A 23,749-nucleotide genomic window follows, 5' to 3' on the forward strand; every position below is an offset into this window, starting at 1 on the left:
TAATACTAAACAATATTTTGTATGAATATGTACAATAGAATAAGAAATATGTGACGTGTTTTAGACGTCTTAAAGTTTATTTCGTCTTACTTTAGATTGACACTCTTAACACTAAACCTACCTACGTACACTTTCGTACATACATCATTATCACATCGCTATTTATCTTCACGACTTTTCTTAAAGTATGTATACAATGTATTTTCCAGTATTTATTTCTCGTTTTATTATTTTTTTTCTAAAAAATATATGTATCTTGTCCTACCTACCGCGCGAGGTAATATGCCATTTACTGTTCTAAACCTAAACAATCAGTACAAAAGACAGGCTATTCTCAATGGTGGCATAACTACCAAGTTACGCGCGTGCCTAGTTCATAATACTGTTTCACGGCAAATGCATCCAAACCACAAAGGTGGACGACACGGTATAATTTTATGAATCGAGGAGAGAGCATCGCAGTATTTTTTGTATAATTGAAATTATATGAAAATAAATTTGTATCGCCATTTCAAGTTGTTCATTTACTGATTCATTCGGTAACAAATTGACTATTATCTACGTTTAATGTATTAACCCTTAGCACTCTAGTGAAGCACCACTAGACATTGTTGTGGCATTATTTCAAAGAAATATGTGTTCCATTACAAAATTTGTATTTAATAGATTACTAAACATTTAAATATTATATGTGGAAATCGGATCAGTTCCGTATGAATAGGGTCGAGTGTGCAAAGGGTTAACAGTAACTTTTTTTAAGGACCGATCATTTTGACGGTAGGAACAGGTATACAAGAAGTGTCGGTAGGTTTAGTGTTAAAAATCCTCCCCTTTCTTGTTTCAAACATTGTCAAAACTTTAACTTGAATCTAATCTGTTTCTTTAACACTTTGATCGCCAAACTAGAAACCTCCAAAATTCCATAAAATCAAAGTAAGTTATGTAATGAAATAAAAATTGAGTAGTCCTCCAACTTTCTTGCATATTACAGATCCTAATCAACTTTGGTGCAATGAATATATCGACGTAAAAATTCATTTTAAAACCTGCACAAATAATTCCGTCACCCACATATGGGTGACGTGGCATTCAACGTGTTAAGATGTGTTATCAAGAATAAGAGATAACTGCTTGAATTAAAGATTGAAACGAAAATAGAAGAAAATCTATTCTGAGAGAGTTCATTCCCAGACTTTCGATGACTCAAGTGCTTAAGTTGCCAGATACCGCGATGTGATGCGAACGTTGTTCCAGAATCGCGGGAGACTTCGCCGAACACTTGTCTCGATCCTTGGCCAGGATTGGTAATCGTTTCCGCGAACACTGTTCTTTCCGGGAACGATTTCCTCGCCGCGAGGCGGGACAAGTTCTGCGGCACGCACTGACGCACTTACTCACGCACTCGCGCGAAAACGCAGAAAAATCGGTCCACCTTGGTGAAAAAGGCGTCCTCGGGACGCGCGTCGCGAGACATTTTCAAATTATCCTCCCCGTTCGCCGCGTCGCGTCTCGCCAGACTTAAGTACACCGTTCAACTGGGAAGTATGAGCGTTATTATGATCCCGTCCGACGGAGAATGGTTTTAATAAGCTGCTTGAAGAAAAACCCCGCGAATGCTCCGTGTTCTGTAGTACCTCGGGACTCCATGTATCTCCAATATTTATTTTTTTTTCCTCCCTTTGTTTGATTTGACCGTACACGCGGTTTAACAACGCTCCGCTGGTTATTTATGTACTTTCGCAAATATGGAAATACCATACGAGCCGAGTGAAAAAAAGAAGAATGTTCAAGCCTGGGGAAAAGGTTCTGATAAATATAGATCCATAATCAGCATTGTTCAGGATTCAAACAACTTTTCGAACCTTTTGGAACGTGCAGATTTTTAAGGAATTTATTTGTTCATTTACTTAGATTTATGGGGATGCTTTTTTCGCAATTAGCGAGCAGGTATTACTTATCCTTGAAGATACGGATCAGTTTTATGATCCTGTATATAATATATCGGGCTACAATGTTTTCCTTTTAATTTAACGATGATAGTGCGTACCGGAAGCCACTTAATAGCTTCTTTAATGAGTACCCTGTGTCTGAAAGAAGCTTAACAATTTCCTTCTAAACATCGGTCTCAATAGAAATTATTAGATTCTGTTACCCGAGATAGTTTATGTGTCTGCGAATGATGTCTGCGAAAAAATTGATCGATAAGCCCATGATCGTTCATCCGGGATTTTTAGAAATACTAAGGAACCACTACCAATAGGTACAGAGTTACAATTATAAATACATGCGTACATCGAAAAATAACAGAATCCTTCCTAATAAAATCAGTCATATTTATAGTTCATACAGATCGACTTGGTAAAACAGAACTTACTTGCAAACATTAACTGTAACACAGCCAAAAAGAATATCTAGCCAATCCAACAACATAGTGCACGCGGTGGCAAAAATTGCACCGTGGGAGCACCGCGAGGCCACGCCCACCGAGCGCGGACTACAAATCGGGAGCAGAACGAACGGCCCTCTATCTCCAGAGAACAGGCAAAATCGTCAGCGTCTTTTTCGTCTGACGTCACCAGCCCTCGAGCACCGTTCCCGGGGGGCATCGCGTTGGTCTACGCCCGATATGGATTATCAGATCGTTTCTTGCACTATCATCTTCCCCGAGTCATTGACTACGATGAGGAGGGCCGATACTAATTTTCATTACATCTCGATTTCTGAATACTCGGCGAGAGGGCCCCGGTGGCGACTCGTTTCGCCGGCCACCGGTAGCCGTCGAGCTGTCGCCGTGTTTGTAATTATGCGAATAACGGCCAGGCTTTTTCCGTGGAACTCCTCGAGGAACGTGTATTTAGATGTAATGCCAGGGAGCGCTGTCGATCGACCCGCTGAAACGTCTGCCGGCACAATGAAGTTCGCTCGAAATAAGAACGAGGGCACGGAGGGAGGAGGGATGAAGGGCAGATAGAATATAGCATAGAGAAGACGGTGCAAGAGGGACGTGGGAGGAGAGAGAGAGAGAGAGAGAGAGAGAGAGAGAGAAAGAGAGGGAAAGGAAGGGAAACGGAATGGAGAGCGCACGCGAAAAAGGGCCCCGCGTAAATTGAAAGGGGGCACGGCTGTCTTGTTGTGTTTAAAAAGGCAATTTGCGGGCCTGAGATACGGCCTATATATTACGGCGCAACTGGTACGGGTGGTGGGAGATAGCTCGCTCGATAGCGCCCCTTTGCTCTCCGCCTGGGCCAGACGAAAGGGGACTTTCCGTGGGCCTTACCGGGGCCCCTTACACGCTCCGGCCACCTAGCGATGGCCTCAACTGACTCCGCGACCGTTCCTGAAAACTGGAACTGTCCAAACCCCACGTCACCCCGAAATACACCGCCTTCCCCCTCTTTCTTCCAGTCAATTTTACAAATTTACAATCCGCGATTTTTCGCAAGCTTCGTCAGTTACCTTTATCTCTTCAGCATGTATACATCTTTTCGTGTGTACACTAGTAACGAATTTTTAATAATTTTGGGCTCATCGTTGAGTTACCGCATGGTCTCAACGTGAATTTTTTAATTTGGGTAGAAATTTTGTCGATTTCAAGTTAATGATCGCACATTGTTAACTCGAAGAAAGAAACGAACGCTTCTGACACATTGCTTCGTGTTTAATCGAAAAGCTACAGCAACGGAGATCGACATTTACGTTCCTCGTTGACAAAATGGCCTTTTTATGGCCATTCTTCATACTGTATCGCTGCGTCAACTCCTCGATTCCATTGGAATCAAAAAACATGCTTGAGATGTTCATCACGAGTCCGACTTGATCTTATAAGGCAAGGGATGAATCAACGATGAACGAATTAATTTGCGAGGTTTTACAGTACTCGGTTTTAATTACACGTGTCCATGTATGTCCCCTAAATGTCCTCCGAGCTCCTACGTGTACACACTTCATTTTAGCTTCACAAAATTTTTGTTCATCAGACAGGCTGGATTTTCTTTTTAAATCTCTGAAAGAGTGTAAAGTTTAACCTAACCTTTGCTCCTGCAGATTCCCCCAGAGAGTCACGCTCTTTTATCATCTTCGATGACCGTTCAGTTGAATTGCGAAAAATGTTAGGGGGACCTGTAAGTAATCAATTATTTTGAAATCTAAAACAAACTTTGTAGTAAATTCAGGTTTTCATTTCTTAATTTATTATATAATCTCCATCATTATCAAGGACAGATTGCCACCTTCCAAGCTTTCGAGGCTCGTCAGAGAGATCATAATCACCAACAGAAAACCTTCCGAACCAACGTTTCTTTGTTGTTACCGTTGCATTAAATCCCGCATGAAAATGAAAAAGTATGCAATGACGAATATGATCCTCGGAAGGTACGGACGCCGCCATTTAATTACAGGGTTTTAAAAAGAAATTATACTTTTTAGAATATTTGGAACACGGGCTGCTTTACCGAAAACTAAAACAATACGTGTTTCCTCTTCAACGATCGGTACAGTACTAAAGGCAAAAGAAATTCTTTACAAATAATTGACTACTTATGGGTACCCCTAATGTAACCACGCGAAACCCGAAACGTTCTCTGTCTGGTTCTGAAAAATCATGCTCGCCGAGCCGAAAGAATTAATCAGAGGGCCGTTAGGCCGGCACGCTCGGAGAATTAATCAGCGTAAAGCGTAACGCATCACGGGGTACGAAGAGCGCGCTAATTTACGTGAACAGCAAGGGGTTGGCAGCGGATCGTTGCGCGTCCGCCCTGTCCAATTTCCAGGGGTCCCGAAAAATTGTCGACCTCCCAAGAACGTCTAAGCCCCGGCTCTCGAAACCACCCAGTTCCAGGCCATCAATCATCCCAATCAGGTCCCGCCAAATTGGTACAATATTCGGGCGAAATTGCTCGAAAGCTCGCGGCCTCCAGACTCTCCGGTGTCCATCGCTACTCGTACCCCTTTCGGCGTGCGTCCTGCTCCCCCTCGGGCGCGGCAGGGAGGGGCCCCGTTATCCCCACCGCGCTGCATCCGGCAAATGCATTTCTTGTGTAGCACGCTGCTCGTTTGCGGACGATACGATTTACTCCCGGTATATAGTCGTATTCAAATATCTTCTTGCTGCGAGCCGGGGCCCTTTGCGTTCTCCCTTCTTCCACGTTCTCTCGGTTTTCTTCTCCCCACTCCTCCTCGCCCCCTACCTCCCTCTTCTAGAATCTCTCCTCTCTTTCACCTTTATCCGTCATCCTTCCTTCCTTCCTTCCTCGAACCTCTCCCCGCCGCCCCTTTCCCTCTCGGCCACCGATCTTTCACTTTTACGCACTCTCCTCGCATACTTACGCGTAATCCGCATTACCGGGGCCCCAGTTCCAGGCTTCGCCACCTAATTCCGCGCAGATTCGCGTAATTGAAAGTACAGTACGCCCTGCAGATTTTTTACACGTACGGTTCCCCCGGGAAACTTATTTGTCTATCGATGTCTTGAGCACGTGGACAAGAAGAATACACGTTGGGTTCTCTTCGTCATTTAAATGTTGGGGTGTTAATGGTGCACTGTATGGGTAATATATTTTTTAACTGTGGGACGAGAATGTGCTCTCGAGTGCTGCGAAATTTACAAACATTAATACTTCCAGCAAAAATGATCATCGGTGTGAATTCAGTAGCTGGAATTCCATTCAACAATTAATTCTTTTGATGTAAAATTGTGAACTTGCTCAAGCAGTTTCACTGTTTTGATGACAGGCTGCACGTTCCAAAACGGATTTTATAAATGTATACGTTGAAAAATAGTCGAATTTTTTCCAATCGACTGGACATTGCTAGTTTCAAAAAATTGAATGAAACACAAGGACTTTTTGATCCACCAAGTCCAGCGAGCGCGATGTCGTCAAGATAGTAACGCTCGTGCTCAACGGGTTAATTAACGACAGTTCGAAGTGCAGTTTGCATAACATTCCATTGTCCCCAAATCTCCGTAAATCCGTAAAGGAAAAATGCCAAAAAATTCTGGAGACCCGCGGTAGAAGGTTTCCTTCGAGATCCATCGATCCCCTCTGTTTTACCGACGCGTTGCTCAGCGGTTTCCGGCGCCGGCCGCGGATGTCGCTTCTTGGCCGTCCGCGGAGTCACGCGAGCGATGCAGGCCGTTCGAAACCATTAGCGCTAACGATCCCCGAAAAAGCGGCGAGTCCTGCAGGGCCGTATCGTTTCTACGCAAGAAAAATAGAACGAGCAGGCATCTTAATGCGATCGCGAAGAATTTCTTTGATCCCCGCTGGATTCTCCACGGTTATCCATGGGATACCGGGTCCAGGGCCGCGGTACAAGCTCATTTGCACAGAATGTGTGACAATCGTAATAAATCGCCGCTCGATATCGATCTACGGGGCGAGCGTTACTTACTAGCGCGATCTAGGAAACTCTTGGGCTCTTCTTCGTCGAACGGGCCCCCGTTCTTCGCCGGCTCTCCTCTCTGCCCCCTTCACCCTCCTCGGCGTCATAAATTCCGCGCAAGGCTCCAATTAACTTTATCGCAATCTGAACAAATTATACAGAACGCTGCCGATGGTAAATCCGCCGATGAAGGTAGGGGACAGCCGCGGAGATAACGCCGCGGAAAAACGAGGACGCCGAAACGACAACGGAGAACGTTTATTCTTCTTGCGTGGGCCACCACCCCCCACCCTCCACCCCCACCCCGCAATTCATTCGAACGTTACCCCTTTTGTCTCGGCGTAATTTCCACGGGCCGACGTTCAACATTTTAAAGCCGTAGGAGGCCTTGGCTTCTCTCCCTCCCTCTCCCCGGAGGAACGTTTCATTCCACGCAAACTCTGTAAACGCGATTCTCTTTTGATTGCGAGGAGTATTAAAAATGAACGCTCCGGGAAATGGCAACCTCCGAGAGGAATTACGCGGCCTCCGAGCTCGAAATTTGGCGGAGAGTTTGCTGAACGGGCGCGGCTTATTTCAAGCATCGTTTTCGGGCCGCGTTCATTAAAATATCTTTATCGGGAACGGCGCCCGGGAAGCTGCCGGTATTAGTACTCCGGCACAATGGGAAGGGACGCCATTGTTAACCTACCGCCGCGATCTAGACTGTTAATTTTCGTGCCGACGCTGTGTGCTCCGGCGAACTGCGTAACCTTTGATAATAATTTTATTAGTACCATTCTGCGGAATGTAATTTTGGAGAATTTGTGCAGTAAGAATTTAGCGAGTTTTCATTTTGACTTCATGGGGTTAGCATGTTATACTACAGTGAGTTCTCTGTATATGTCGCCGAGGCCTGCATAATAAACGTCGCGGAATTATCCCCACTACCGCGGGGTATATCCGAGAGGCCTCGGACGCCGAGAAGTGTAAACATAACACGGCTAGAGGTGTGCCTCCTGGGCGATATATGTCGCTGGCATGACCCGTGTTGTTGACATGAATCGAGAATTCACTGTATATTGATCATGGAATCGTTGCTCTTAGAAGATTAGTGACGTGTCGAATTTCTGTCATTAAACTCTACAGTTTTCTGTTGGATTTTTTTTTTGCGATAATTGTTCAGCAATCACCGCGTCGAATTACTGTATATCTTCACGTAAAGTGAAATTTTTAGGAGTATTCTCCATTAATTAAAATAATTTAAATCATGCTTTCTATTGGGATTTTGACCTGGATGCAAATAGAATAGGAATTTTATTCTTGATTAATGTTTGAATTTAATGTTATTTAAACATTCATCTACGCTGCAAATGCATAAGAGTAATAGTAGTTGCTTCGCCATTTTCGCTTGGCTCTTTGACAAGAAAGTCTACTAACCCATTTCCAACGTCATTTACAATACAACGTAAGAGGTACGACGCCTCTTGGACCATCTCCGTTGTCTTCGAAACACATCCGCTCATTAAGTGGTCGTTTGTGCAAGAAATTTCGTTTGACATCCTTTTGGTAGATCGGCGCCATATTACAAACAATCTACAGGGTGTTTCCAGACTCATAGGTCTGTACAAATATCCATTTTGCAATGAATCAATGTTAAAAGTGTGTCTACTGTATGTTCGTTTTTGCCATAAGTAGAAACGGTGAGCAGTGACAAGACTGGTTGGCTGACATTTATAAAATAAATATAAAATTTATCTTGAATTTTGTACTTACCCTGTAAATTCGCCCCCTTTCTACTATGTTTCCAATTTAATGGTACCTTGGATAATCAATAAATTTTCTTTGCGTTCCTCTAGCCGAAAAAGAAAACTATTTTCAAGTATGTACAGTAAATTCTCGATATATGTCAACAACACGGGACTTGCCAGCGACATATATCGTTCAGGAGACGTACTCGAGCCGTGTTATCGGGGATAATTCTGCGACGTTTATCATGTAAGCCTTGGCGACATATATACAGAGAAATCACTGTACTCGGTTTGTCACATTATTTGTGTCTTAAGAAATTTTACTAACATTAAGAAGTACATACTTTGCACTACCTTTTACAACGGTTCCATTTTAAAAATACGCACGCATCTAGCTGTCGCAGCGAATAATGCATCACTCGAAAATATTTTCGTTAAAAAACGGACGAGTCATCCCAATTGTCACGTTTAAACAATTACATCACGGCTGTAGCCGTCTGACCCGTCATTTACGATGACAGAAAGCCTAGCGACAGGCCGGTGTCACGCAACAAAAAAAAAAAAAAAAACCCAGGAACCAGCTTGCGCAATATTCCGTTAGCAGGATATCGATCAGCGGCTGTCGATTATTCCTTGTTCGACGACACGGACCGGCCATTTCTCGTGGAACACTCGATGCAAATGGGCCAATAAAAATGTCTAGCAGTTGAACCGTTCGGCAAACTACCCCGAAGACGTCCATCGTCGGACCCGTCGCCGTCTTCGGGAACACTTCCGCTCATTTAGCGGTCGTTTGTCCAGAGAATTCCGTCGGACGTCCTCTGGGCAAACAGACTTTGGACTCGGCGCAGTTCGGAATGTTAACGTAATGGCCCGGGGAACGAGTCCGCGCCGACAGGTATGATTAATAGGACAAACACAGGCGCGGGGCCCCGGCATTCGTTCGAACTTTCGTCCCTATTAATCTTATTATGTCGCCGGGGCGCTGCTAGCGTACCCGGAAGTTCAGCGTTTTCGGCCGCGGAACAACGAGCCGGGTAATCGGTAATTTATGTGTATCGCGTCTGTTTACTTGTCAACACCCGGCAAGCGCCGTCTATCCTCCGCTTAGCGTCACCTGTGCGAATATAAGACGGGTCTCTCTCTCTCTCTCTCTCTCTCTCTCTCTCGGTCTCGCTCTCCCCGTTATCGCGGATCTTCATTTTCGATTGCGAGCCGTTCGAGCCTGTTCATTGTTAACCGCGCCACGCCGCCGTAATGAGGAGTTTGTGAAACGGAGTTGCGCCAGACAACCCACCGCACATCCTCCTGCTGTGTACTAATTCCCGCGACGATACTCCGTCCCGGGACAAACATGAACGCAACCGGCCGAAACTACCCCGTTTCGTGTCCTAACTGCACACACGAACGGTCCTAGCAATTATCCACCCCTCGCCGTATGATTCTTTCATGGTCGCAGCGATTAGAACTTCCTCCACCCTCAATGTTCCCCCAGAAAATAGACTGCATCCAGTGTAACGCTTAAACATTCATTATCGGAGGACAGAATTTTATTTCGATTTAAAGGGAATGATCAACCCTTCCACGGCAGGATGCACCTTGACTCAGAATAGAGAAAAATCACCACTCAATTACCTCATTTCTGTCGATTAAATTGACGCTATTTTTACCGCGGTTTTATTTTTACCTGCTTAGAAATTATTTTTTTTTTTAAGTAGAATTACTCCTTCTTCGATTGTTCCAACCAGAGTTGTTCTAATTCAATTACATTGTAATTCAATTACACAATTGAATTACATTGTATTTTAATTGTATAGTAATTCATTTACATCGTAACTGAATTACATAATTCAAACCTTTCAATTAATTCAATTACTAATTATTTTAATCAGATGTGTAATTGAAAGACAATATAATTAAAATACAGCTCTCCGAATTATAGCCCAGAACTTTGAAGAAGTGCAATATATTTTTCTTTCATATACTTGTCTGCTGTTCACGCGGCGTATTTTCTATTCCTCGTCCCCGTTCATAAGACGTAATGCTATTTTATGTAAATTAATTACAAAATATTGTATAATTGTACCGCAACTTCAATTACGAATTACATTATAATTTAATTGAATGAAGTTCTGAATTATACATTACAATATAACTGAATTACGATGTAATTCAATTACTTTGTAATTATAATTCCTGGAGTAATTCAATTGTAATTCTGCACTACTCTGGTTCCACCAGATCATGCTGTACATTCGAAGAAATAGATTTGTTCCACAATTTCTCTTTAATGTACCTTTGTGCTCTCAATCAATTTTCATTTAAAATTTTAACCCTTAGCGCTCGAATGGCGACTGTAAGACGTCATTAAAAATTGCTATACCGTCATTCAGAACATTTCTCACATGGTTAAATTTGTTTGTATTTCATAAACTGAACATTCCAGTATTGTACGAGTAAATTCCACTATTTTCGTATGTATAACATAAAAAAATATATATTAGGTCGTCCCATAAGTTCGTGCCGTGGATATGTTTATATTATTCACCATTGAAAAGTATTTTAATGAAAAACATTATAGTGACGGTATGATGTCTTTGCCAAAAAGGTCAGAAGAGGTTGTGGAATGAAAGGGTGATTACATATTTTATTTTTAAAATTTAAATGGTACAAGAGTAAACGGCACGAACTTATGGTACGACCTAATAGAAGGGCTTCGAGTACAAAGGGTTAAAAGATGTTTTTCGATACCATGGGAAGAAATTCTATCTATGGGAAAAAATCTATCTGAAAGAATAAATAAAAGAAAGAACAATATTTTTCCGCTTGATGTCTCCTTCTCGACAAAATCGAGTTCGAAAATTCAGCGAATGCGCGTGCTATTAGATAGTGATCGGCCGGTGTGTCTGTTCATGGCTGACCGTTTCTACTTCCTGGACACACTAGGACACGCGAGCCCAGCGTCCAAACTGATTTTGCGTGTGCTTATAAATCCGTATACACATCAGGACGTTTAATTGCTTAATAAATTACTTTTGTTTAGATCTGCCAGTTTCGAGGTGGAAGCATGAATTTGATTAAACGACGAGGGGAGTGCGAGGAAAAGTAATATATCGGGGCGGGGGAACGATCGCGCGGAAGTTCGAATATACCCTGCGCCGATATTAGAATTGCCTAGATCCCCTCGGAATAACAAATCTTGCCTCTCTCGCGGGCGATGTATGATCCTCGCGTCGAATTGCTCTATCTCCTTAGAACGGGTAACTCTAGAATTCTCTTTGGCATGTATATCACGTAAGGGATACGGGCGGGACGATCTTCCTGCGCAAGCAGGGTATCCTCAAAGGTCAATCAATTTCTTTCAGACCACGTGTCCGTGGATGCCTGGCGGGCCTGTTTATTTATTAAATATTTGCTCTCCCGTTAAGCAAGAGAGCCTAGCTTTTCGCCGTGGAAAGAGAGATACGTGTGCACAGTAAGCGGGGACGAGCGAGAGAGAGAGAGAGGGAGAGAGAGAGAGAGAGAGAGACATGGAGAGAGGGCCGCAAAGGTGGAAGTTCACCTGCAGGACCCGCTCGCCGGGGACGGTTCTCTCCCGATTTCCGAAAATCAATGTTTGCTCGCCGAGGTAAATGAGACTTCCTCTGCCTTACCGTATGCTTCCGAGAGTCGCGTCGCGGAATGTTGACCTAACGGTCGGCTGAACAAGAAAAGCAACCCTTCCAATTTCTGTATTCCTGCGTCACTCCCGGAGTTTCTGGGGCAAGCCGGGGATAGGGGGTGGGTTGGGGCTGGGGGCTGTTAACAACCGGCAAACTCTGATATTTGAACTCTCGACGGAAGTGTACTCTATTTAAAGGAGTAATCGTTTGCCCATTATCTTTTCGCTCAACTATTATCAACCCTTAACTGCTGAATTACGGTCTACGACGCTCATTCAATTACCGAGAATCTCGCTGCAGCAAAAAATTCGATCGTTCCACTGATTTTCACGTGCACGTTGAACGCGCGGATTCGATCACAGAATGTTCTCGAACGAAGGGAAAGATTAAAGTACTGTGACAGCAGGCTAATTATAGAAATTCAATACATCACAAATGAAAATGTAAGCTGACTTTCATGCGCACGGCTTGTTTAGCATCCGAATGAATGGTTGATATAAAAGAAAATTTTGAATATCACCGTCAAAGGAAGCTAATTACAGTGCTGAAAGTGTAGCCCAATTAGAGAGACGATGCGCACGTAACGCATACAAAATTATAATAGTGCTATTCATTTTAATATGCTCGTCAATTTAATTTGGACGATAGTGGTCAAAGAAAATCTGGGTGCTCGCAACGCAGCCCAATCAAGGGGATGGTCTGTCTGCGTTGCAGGTAAAGTTATAATAAGCGTCTAATTAATCTGTGTAAACGCGCCGAATTGACTGCAATGGATCTAATTAAAATGCAACAATTAGCCCGCAAAATGGGGACTGATTTTTATAAGCTATAGTCGAATTGAGGTGTGAAAAAGTGTTGGAGGTAGCAAGTGAGCCACTGACATTCGAAGAGTATGGTTTCTCAAGTTCGACTGGACAGAGTCACACTGCACAGTTTTAACCTACCATGACCTAAAATGACCGATTCCAGATTTTTTATTTTACAATTACTGAATTTATAAAGATGCTTCAGTGGGGAATGCTTAAATAAATATTAGTATAGCAGAGAAGAGGAGAGAATATTAGTAATATTTAGTAGAGCTTGTATTATAATACGAACAGCAATAAATAAATTCAATCTTGTCATTTTTATAAGACGACGTGTATCAGTTACCTTTAAGGCTCGGTAGGTTTAGTATTAATTTCCCTTAACACTGAATCTAGCACGGTCAAAATGACTGGTTTTATATTTTGCAATTATTGAAACCATAAAAATTCATTTATGGAAAATAGTAGAATAAATTTCCTTGTCCAAGCATTTGTTATATTGAAAATTACGGACAGTCTCAATAAATTTACCATTTTCATAAAGCAATATTTACCAGACACTGTTAATGCTTGGTAGGTTTTAGTGTTAAGATTCTAGGCACGATTTTAACTCGAATAAATCAACTCAGGCCGACTAGAAAAATGTATGCAGTTGAAAATAAATGAAAAATGTTATTAATCTTCGTAAGATACACAGCTGTTTGCATGTGCATTTTCTAGCTCATGTCATCCGGCAAAAATTTTATCTGTATAGCTGCAAAGTGAGTAAACGTATGCAACTGTAGAAAAATTTAATGCTTGGCAGGTTTAGTGTTAACCCTTTGCACTTAAACTATTTTAACTCCAAAACGAAACGTTATTTTTATTTTTTTCATGTTATACATACGAAAGTGGTGGAATCTACTCGTACAATACCGAAATGTTTAGTACTTTATTGAATACAAACAAATTTAATAATGTAAAAAAATATTTTAAATAATGATACAGCAATTTATAGTGGTGCCTTACAGTCACCATTCGAGTGCAAAGGGTTAAACCTGCGTCAGTCCTGTGTCTTTCCCGGTTCTTGTTCATTCACGGTCGCCATTCCACCCCTAGCGGGTCGGTGTTGTCCCACCCCTGACTAAAAATCTGCGGATCGTTCAGGACCGGCGTGTAGGATGGAAATCCCGTATCCACGGTATAGTAACGTTTGATCATCGGCCTAGGTAGGAGCGTGTCGTTGGCGAAAGTTACCGGGGAGCCTCCCCGCGTTCTCGTCTCCCCGTTTCGGTGTTCCGGCACGTTTACGTAGCGCGCAAAAACGAGGCAGAGCGTCGTCGGTGCGTTGAACTTTCGGGGCAGAGAGTTCTGCCAGTCTCTCTCTCTCTCTCTCTTGGGGCCGTTTCAGTATTTGACTGTTCGAGCAGGACGCTCGGGAGAGAGAGGTGCGCGCGAGGCGGTGGGCGCCGCGCGCGACGTAAGGGGGGGTCTCTCGGTGGATCCCTGCCCCCCTCTCTGTTCCGCGTTGCCCTCCTCCATTACACCGTGTCTCTGTCGGTTGCGGGTCGTATCCTCTCTCGGTTCCACGGCAGCGACTCGTCCCTCGCTGTTGCGCTCCCGGCTGCACTTCGACTCCTGTCGAGACGACAGAACGCCATAAGCAACCAATTTAAATGTAAATTGAAAACCACCGCGGCATACAAATTGTTCGACTCGCCGTCAAAAAATACTGCGAGCAAAGATCAAACGGAAGACAAGACGCGAGAGGGTAGCGTCCGCTCGAGCGAGCGAGCGAGCGAGCCGAGAGCACGAGCGTGCGAGCTGAACACACCGGGCCCCCGATCCGGACGAGATAGAACGAGAAAAGCCGGCCCGGAGAGAAACGCTGCTGCTTCGTCCTCTGGATCGTTCTCTCTCTCTCTCTCTCTCTCTCTCTCTCTCTCTCTCTCTCTCTCTCTCTCTCTCTCTCCTCGGAACTCTCTCCCCCCTCTACGCCGATAAATTCTTCTTTAAATATTTGCCTTCGCGCTCGCTTGCCTCGATCCGCTCGCGACCACGACCATGGAACCTTCGTCCTCGCGAGAGGAGGTTCCGGTTAACGTGTGGCCCGAGCCCTCTTCCGCTCGCCGAACCTCCGCTTGCCTCCGCTTGCCTACGCTTGCCTACGCTCCGGGATTTTTCTGATCCTCCTGTGACACCGTGACCCACCGTCAACCCGTCCGAAACGCTCCGATTCAGAATTCTCTCCATGACGCAGCGGCGCTAATCTTCTCGTTACTCACCCGCTTTAATAATAAAAGCGTATAAAATAACCACGTTACTCACACCCCTTAATAATAACACCCCCGTATCTAATAATTATTTTAGAAATTTTGTCTCCCAACTCCCAGCTTTGGGAGGCAGAATTTATTTAATAATTGATTAGAGCTAATCTTCTTGGCTCTCAATCCTTGACGCCTTAGGGTGCGTTTATGATAGAGCTGCACAAATACATTTTATTGTTTTGTAGATGATCCTCTTACAAAACGACCTGACATTTTAAATTGCGCGCCATTTTTTTTTTGTGGCGAACATAGAGTACTAATCTTTGACAACTGGCATCAGGAAGTGTTGAGGTTTAGTCATGGAGAATTACAGGATCGAGCGACGCATAGAAATTGTGAAAATTCATTACGAAAATTTGTGCTATTACTTCAAACATGTGTAAACAGACATGCAAAATTTCAAACTGCTGCGTCCGATGATTTTCTCGAAATTAATTCCAAAATGTCTATTGCGCGCGCGCTGGAAGTGCACGTCGAGACTAGAGTATCCCCTTAAGGGGTTTGCTCCCTTTTGCACTTTTTCTTATGACAGAATGAAATTAGGTTAATACTTCGAGTATAGCCTTTATTGCAGCAAAGAATTTGTTATTCCAAACATGTCTTTGTTGGAGCAAGTAGTGACAACTAAAGGGTGTCCCAAAATGACCTGACATTTTAAATTGCTCGCCATTTATTTTTTGTGGGGAACATAGAGTACTAATCATTGACAACTGGCGTCAGGAAGTATTGAGGTTTAGTCATGAAGAATTACCCGATCGAGCGACGCATAGAAATTGTGAAAATTCACTACGAAAATGGTGAAGACTTTGCAGAGACGGTTCGAAAAGTCCGTTTTTTAAAAAAAATCCGCCGCAGCGATGTGAATTGGCCACCAAGATCGCGATTTGACGCCATTGGACTTCTTTCTTTGGGGTTTTCTGAAAGGAAAAGTGTATGCCAATGATCCACAGGCCATTCCGGAGCTCAAGGAAGCAATTGGACGCAGCGTTACTGAAATTAGCCCGCAATTATGTCAAACTGTTATCGAAAATTTCGTCAAAAGAGTGAACGTTTGCAAACAGGGACGAGGCGGCCATTTACCAGATATTGTGTTCCACACATAACCTCCTCTACGTTATTTTAAAATAAAGACATTCATACTTAAAAAAAAAAGAATACGTTTTATTAATAAATTAAAATGTCAGGTCATTTTGGTACACCCTTTATCTTCGGACTTGTGACATTTGGGGGTAACGTTCAATTGATAATGAACCTCGCTGACCTGTTTCCTTCGGCTGTGAACTTCCGTTGAACCATGTATTTCAAGCGATGTTAAAAAGAGAAGAACACGCATATTATGCTCTGTTTCTCGAATGAGGACGCCTGAAATACGCCCATAATCATAATGGCTGTCCACATGCCACCCTAATTACTTCCCACCTGCAACATAGGGGTAGGACACAACAGCTAATTATGACTATGAGCGTGTTGCAGGTGTATTCTTTTGGAATAATGGACCGTAGTAACACTATATTCTGTGATCTTTTCAACACGTTACCATGTTTGTCGTATATCAATGACGTTCTTTGATTAGGTTTGGACACTTTGTGTCACGACTAGACACTGATAAAAATGAGTGAGTGTAATTTGGAACAGTAAAGTCATTAGAGGAATTTAAAAATGCTGTTGCATTATTTTCAGCCTATTAGGCATATCAAAGTAACTTTCTAGGTCACTCCAATTTGTTGCAATCCAGGTAGATAATTTTGATTTTGCAGAAAGACCTCCACTCACATTAAATTTTAAGGATTTGAATTTTTCTATTTCAGTTTCTTTCACAAAATTACTTAGATTGTTATTGCCTTTAATCAGATCTGCAGTCATACTAAATTTTATTAAGACTCGTAGCATGCCAAATTACTGGTTACTATGATGGATTTGAATTTTCCTATTTCAGATTCCTTCATAAAATTGCTTTGAAGTTGTACGATTTTTATTTCCTTTACTTCCCTTTAATTTGATTTTATATTTGAGGATATCAGCGCATTGGTTTCAACTGAATAAAACAATCAAAAGGAGAACTAAATTTTCTTTTCGGTCCTGCGTCTTGCAATCGATGCAAACATTTTTTATTTTGCATAAAGATCCGCAGTCTAGTTATCAATGGTCACATTATATTTATTACAACTTGCAATTTGAAAGGCGAGACATTTTTGGAAAGGTCTACCGTAAGATGAAAAGAAATTCATACGCGAAATCGTGCCCGGAACTTGGCTCGCTTTCCGGCACCTAATTTTCCCCGAGCATTTTTTCAGTGGAACTTTCATCGGAAAGTCGTTGGGAAAATCTAGAATATGAAACTAAACTGGTACGGTTTCAACGAGCTTCACATTCTACGTTCATCCCGAAAAAAGCCTGGTAAATTTTTCAGAGCGCCGACCGCTGACCTTTCCAGCCGAATCAAAAATTCGTTTCAAATATTTCCTGACCACGGGTCACAGAGAAAAACCTTGTAGCAACGTTTAATTAAATTTATAATTATATAAATACTGCTCGCCGCGTAACAAAGAATATACCGGTAGAATTGCATTTCATGGATGTGCCGAAAATTAATTCTCTCTGTTGCGCAACGTATGCACATTCTACGGGTAATGTCAACTAAAAGCAGGGTAATGAGACGCGCAATTATTGTAGAAAGACCGGCTTCGAAATGAATATTACAGAAATGCTAACGTGCGTCGAAAATTATGCATCGGACTCCCACGCTGTTGCTGGAATTTGCACATATTCTCGAAAATTTCTCCGCGATGAGATAACCGTATTTTTCAATTCGGGTTATGTAAAATTCTAAAAGGCTCTGCGAAAATTCCCTTTTCTCTTTTTTTAGGCTTTCTTAAAACGCGATAAAAATTCGTATGACTGGTTCATACTTTAACTCTGAACGTACAAATTTCTTTTCAGTGTCAAATCAATTTTTAGAATCGTTAGCACGCGATTTCTTAAAAATAATTAAATAATGGAAAGTTTTCCGGTGATTTTCAATTATCCCTAGTATCTACTCGAAATCTTTTTCGACTGAATAACACTTTATCTTTTTCATAATACCCTGTAAAATATTTTTCTACTCCATTGCACCTTCATATACAGCGCATTCTCGATATATGTCAACAACACGGGTCTTGTCGGCGTCGTGTATCGTCCAGGAGACATAACCGAGCCGTGTTATGTTTACCGAGGTTTCTCGAGCTGCGGGGCCCCTCACGGGGCATACCCCGCGGTAGTGGGGATAATTCCGTGACGTTTATCGCCCAGGCCTTCGCGACATATATAGAGAAATCACTGTACATATTTAAGACTCACAAATTATTTTCGATTATGTACTGTACAAAGAACTTCAGAACTGCCTGTAGAGAGAACAGTTATACAACGACTAATAATTAAAATATACGAGTAAATGTGGATACCAATTGATCAAGATTAACGAAGATTAGGCATGATAGAAACAGGAACACCCTAACAAGCGTTGGTAACAAGTTCCAACACCATAGAACTCGTCGTAGCACATCGAACACTAAAAGACTCTCAGGCATAACGCATGGATAAGAGCAATTCAAATTATATAACTACTAAAAATTATAAAACAACTAAAATTAAGGGTTGACAACGACTCGTGAGTTTGCGAAAGAGCGAGCTCCAACAGATCGTGCGTGGTGCATCCGCCAATAAAAGAATTTCAGCAAGGACAAGAGCAGCTAAAATTAAGCATAAAATGAAGCTCGAAAGGGACGGCGTTAAACGCGTGACGGGACTCGATGGAGGTGCACAGTGCCGTAAAGTACGATCAGAAGGATCATGGATCTGTTCGGGGATCCTGTAAGAACTGTCACACGGCCACCGAAACCGGATCAGTCCTCCGCGTAGAATTTCCATCGACTCGGAACCGGGCCGTCTCATTGCGAGGAATTAATTTCCCATTCGGTAGTGGACCGAGGGGAACCGTGATGGAGGGGAGAGTGGGAGGGGGAGGAGGGTCGACTTACCATAATTTTGGTAGGAGCGGATCGTTCCCTTGACTGGCTGTTGAATATTCCCTCGCTTATTAGAAAGGGTTTCTGTAATCGACGCCAGACACGAGCGGGAGAGAGCGTATAGCCGCCAGTCAAATGGATTCCAATTAAAGTAATAACGAATCCGGCGTACCGTTTCGTCGCAAATAATCGTGCGTGGATCGAGCCGCGTCGCGCGTCGTGTCCCTCCGTCGACCGATCATTTCCTCCTTCTCTCCCCCACTCCCCCTCGAGGGGGAGATAGAGCGAGAATCCAGAACGGTTTCCTTCAGCCGAAAGGAATAAAACACAGAAAAAAGGAAGAGAGACGCGCGCGCGAACACACGTACACGCAGCTCCCACGAACGGGGGCCGACGTCGATTTTAAATCGGTCGAATTAACGAAACGACGAGGCGGCTCCCGTTCTCGACGCGACGATAAATTTCTAGGAGGAACAGGTCGGACAAGGTGTCCCTCCGAAACTTTTCCAGGCTCCATCAGTTGGAGGGGGGACCGTCCGGACGCCATCGGGAACTCGGCCACCGGGGAATTCGCGGGGGCCGATTTCCGATTGCTATACCGAGGGAGGTGTCTCCCTCTTGTCTCTCTCTCTTGCTCTCGCCCTCTGTGTCCTCGGTAATTCAAAATTAGAATGGCACTCCGCCGCGGCCAGGCCGCGTAAATTTAAATACCCGAAACGCAGCCCGCGCCGATAGGAGAGTGCTTGTTAGCGCACCGGCGGCCATCAACATAATTAACCTCCTAAGTGGAGACGCCTGTGTATCATTATTAGTACATGCGCAGCGGATGTTATGGGGTTCGAGTGTGCTTACGAGGATTTAGGGCCGCGTCAGGTGTACTGATTTGGCCGCGTTAATGCCGAAATATCCAATTAAACGGTAATGGAGCCTTTATCGCATCCGGTGACGGCCCGGGGCCCGCGGAATTTTGCGGACGACGGGCCACCTCTTGCGCCGGCCACGCCTTGCTAAGGCGAATCATGCCCGTTGTTAATCATTTTTAATATCTCATCGATGATTCAGAGCTTGGAGATCGCTGAGATCCACCGTGTGACGTTTTGTGACTGTTGGAGCTGTCTTAACGGGTACCTGGAGTGTTAAAATAGTTTGTTTCAAACTTTTGGGCCCACGACGATTAACATTAGCCTTACAGGACCTGTCATAGTGACGGGTTGTAAATTTATTAATTTAGAATTATTGTGAAGACGCATGGAGAGGAAATTTATTCAATATTTCCTTGGAACATTATGGTAAAAGCCGCTGAAAGCCTGACTAAATATTTTCTTCTTAGTTTTATAAAATAGTCCAAAATAGCCAGTTTTAGTGCTCCGAAAATGTTGCTGGAAATCTGGAACAAATGTGCTTTTGGAATTTATTTACCAGCGGGGACTAGACAAGATAAGATTAACTGTTTTGAGGGTTTAATCCGTCGATTTTGCAATGGCGATATTCAACCTTCAAACATTCTTCCCTAATTTTTGAGATGACTGAGCACTAACTAGGTTCACGGAGCACAAAAAGTGTTTATTTAGCATTACTTTATCAAAATTCCAAGAACGTGCTACCCGGATTTTTTACAATATTTTAAAAATAATATATACCCAAGGAAATAAACTTGCTAAATAATTTCACATGTACGCATGCTTGGAATCTGAATAATTTTCAATTAAAAATATTAGAACCCGTCATTTTGCCGGGTCCCGTGAACCTAGTGTCAAAGAAAATTGATTACAGAATCCTTAACTATAAATCATTTCTGGAAATTATTCTCCGAGGTACCATGCCTCTATAATTGAAGCACCTTGATTGAAACACGTTCCCACAAAAATCGCATTCCATTGGTTACATTTAGGCGATCCGTCTGCGAGAACTCGATGATAATAGAGCGCGATATCTGTTTGTCCAGGGGTGCGCGAGCAACCCTAAGTCGTTTCTTCCGAGGAAACTGTAGCAAGCCTTTTTTCTGTGTTACCTTGCAGTTCGCAACGGCTACTCCTGCGTACCTGTTGCTCTCTCGGAAGGCCTCGACATTCGATTGAACACAGCTGCCAGGGCGGTCCGGTACGGGGTAAATGGCGTGGAAGTGTGGGCTGCACCCTCTCGCAGCCCCCATACAAATCACACGGTGTACAAGGCAGACGCGGTGTTGGTCACGCTGCCCCTCGGCGTGCTGAAGGCTTCCGCACCACCATCAGCGGTCGCGTTCAACCCTCCGCTTCCGGACTGGAAGTCTCAGGCTATTCAGAGGCTCGGATTCGGCAATTTGAATAAGGTAAGGCCCTCCGATAGGCCCCGACGGTGCCGCTATCTCTGGGACCGTCTTTGCGCCGCACAGTGGTCCGCAACGTCGTAGTAATTTTCCAATAGCTCTATTTATACACAAAAACGAAATGGCTTCTTACCCTCTGTGCTATAACATCGAGTCACTAGAAACCATCTACTAGATAGGATCCACTAGATATGTGTGTTGTTAATTTCTTTTAGGTCGAAATAAAATTTATGTTGTTACTATGGATATTATAGCCATCAGATAAAGAAAACACAGGCATACACTAAATACAACACTTTCCTCTTCTGCTTCTGATGGAATAAATTATAGTACAAGGGGTTAACCTGGGATTCGGAGAGTCCTGGAACTTTTTAATAGGTCCCATTTAAAAAATGAACCGTGTAAAAAATGTTCTAACAGTAGAGGTATTATCTAACAGTAGAGGTAGTACACAGGAACAGATCAGTTCTCTAACGTGTGAATCACAGTGATTTCTCTATATATGTCGCTAAGGCCTGGATGATGAGCGTCGTGGAATTATCCCCACTACCGCGAGGTATGCCACGTGGGGAGCCACGAATCTCGAGGGGCGTCGCGTGGATTAAAGAATAGTATCTCCTAGCCGATACGTGACGCTGGCAAGACCCGTGACATATATCGAGAATTCACTGTATTCGGCAGTAACACAAATACCTTCGGTTATCTCCGACATCCTTCCTCCATTTACTAACGAAGAATTACAACCACCGAACTATAAAATCGTTGACTGTAGTCTTCCATCCAATTAAATGGCTTCTATTTAATCACAGCTACGTGTATGTACAAAGAGTCGCAACTAAATTGTTAAGATTAGAACGTTTATCTTCGCGATCGAACGTATTCATGTCACAGCAATGTTTTAGAAAGTCATGATAACTGTCAAGCTATCGGGCCGTCTATCTACCTGTCCGACACTTGTTCGGAGGTTTGAAAAGCAGCCGATATCGATTCGGAGTCGCGACTAAATCCTGATTCGGGACCACTGTGCGGCGCGCACTCTTTCGTCGCGCGGGCCTTCGGGCCCCTCTGGGCCCCGCTGATTTATGCGCCCGGCGAAAACGACGATCGAACTTGTCGACCGGCCCCGAATGAGATATATTGTGATCCGGCGGTCTCTTTCGTCGCGAGCAGCGACCGGTGACGTGGCTCGTGTCGCTTCTTACGCCGGGGACACGTTCCTTTTACGGCCTCCCCGTGCCGGGGACACCGACCACTTTTACGACCGCTCCGCAGCCCGTACTTTCGTATGCGAAATTAAAGGTTCATCGCGCCGAGGAAATGGGCTACGGCTGTCAGGATTTTTCGCCCGATAGCCGGCGAAACCGAATAAATTGAGGGTAATTTGGATGAATCGGGGGAACGGCGAGCCGCGCAACCGACGATTCCTTGGGGCCTGTCCTCGGGGACCAGCGCTGCTCGCTTGAGGACTCGTTGCTCCTTGACTTCAATATCTTTGCATGACGAATGACGGGTTAACTGCTTCCCAAATACTTGCCGAATTTTCTGAATAAGCAATTTTTTTATTCCCTCAAAAACATCCCGCAAATGAGGCGTGTACCTGCTAAGGGTAGTCACGTGGCTTTTGCAGAGTCAGCAGGTCGGTAACTGCCGTACAATTTCACAGGCTTCAGCCAGTCCTAAGTCTGTGACTAAACTTGTCACATTTTTTGCTCTGCATTATCGATATCATGAAGTCTGACGCCAGAAAGTGCTTCAAGTTTTTGGCTTTATTTCGCAAAGAATCAAGACAAAATATAGCTCAATTTGTAGCTGGAGATATGTACTCTCGATTTCATCCGGAAAACTCATGCAATGGCATAAAAATGCTTGGATTCCACGGCATGCGCATCGTCAATTTTTGGCCCACTTCTAACGCTTATGCTACCAAATATCTGCATAATCTCGTCAGCTCGTGACCAGCGCGCGCTAGATTGAATCTTCCTCTTTCGAACGAGTCCTTTCCCAGCGAAAAATATTCGCATATAATTTTTGTCGGTAACGTGGTCACTCTACCTTATCGCGAATCCACGGAGTCTTGGCTCTTAATTGAGGAATTTCTCTTTTTTGATGGAAAATATTTTTGTGAAGGTAGAAAGGCGGGAGTAACTACTTTGAAACTTTACACACATTTTTACTGTACTTTTCTTCAGCTACGGAAAGTTTTTTTACGTAAGATTGCCCCATGCATACAATTTTTATAGACGGTACCACTGAACTTAAAAATACAGTGATCATAAGATCTGCAATCAGAGGGATAAAATGTTTTTATAAGAGACGGTGACTATTCTCGTTTGTGTAAAGAAGTATATGAAATGCTTGTGTCGTGGGTTTGTTTATTATATATCGGTAAATGGTAGGAACGTGTTCGCAACTGAGCGACGGAACATTTTCGAGCGGCAAAGAGTATATTCCTGGTATTTCGCTCGGCGATTGTCGTTCGTGTACTTAACAATAATAATGTCTAGATCAACAATACGATGCAGTTGCGCGTTTACGTGAGCAATTCTTAA

At 43.5% G+C, this 23,749-nt stretch overlaps 1 protein-coding gene across 1 annotated transcript in view; it reads left to right on the forward strand.

The window, feature by feature from the left end:
* The window catches only part of Su(var)3-3 (lysine-specific histone demethylase Su(var)3-3), a 207,310-nt gene that overhangs the window by 177,140 nt on the left and 6,421 nt on the right, over positions 1 to 23,749 (forward strand). Inside the window, exon 11 of the mRNA XM_076805678.1 lies at positions 20,911 to 21,203. Coding sequence (XP_076661793.1) covers positions 20,911 to 21,203 — 293 coding nt within the window. The remainder of the gene's footprint in view (positions 1 to 20,910; positions 21,204 to 23,749) is intronic.

The sequence above is a fragment of the Halictus rubicundus genome, chromosome 2 (genome assembly GCF_050948215.1).
Source record: "Halictus rubicundus isolate RS-2024b chromosome 2, iyHalRubi1_principal, whole genome shotgun sequence".
Classification (NCBI taxonomy): Eukaryota; Metazoa; Arthropoda; class Insecta; order Hymenoptera; family Halictidae; genus Halictus; species Halictus rubicundus.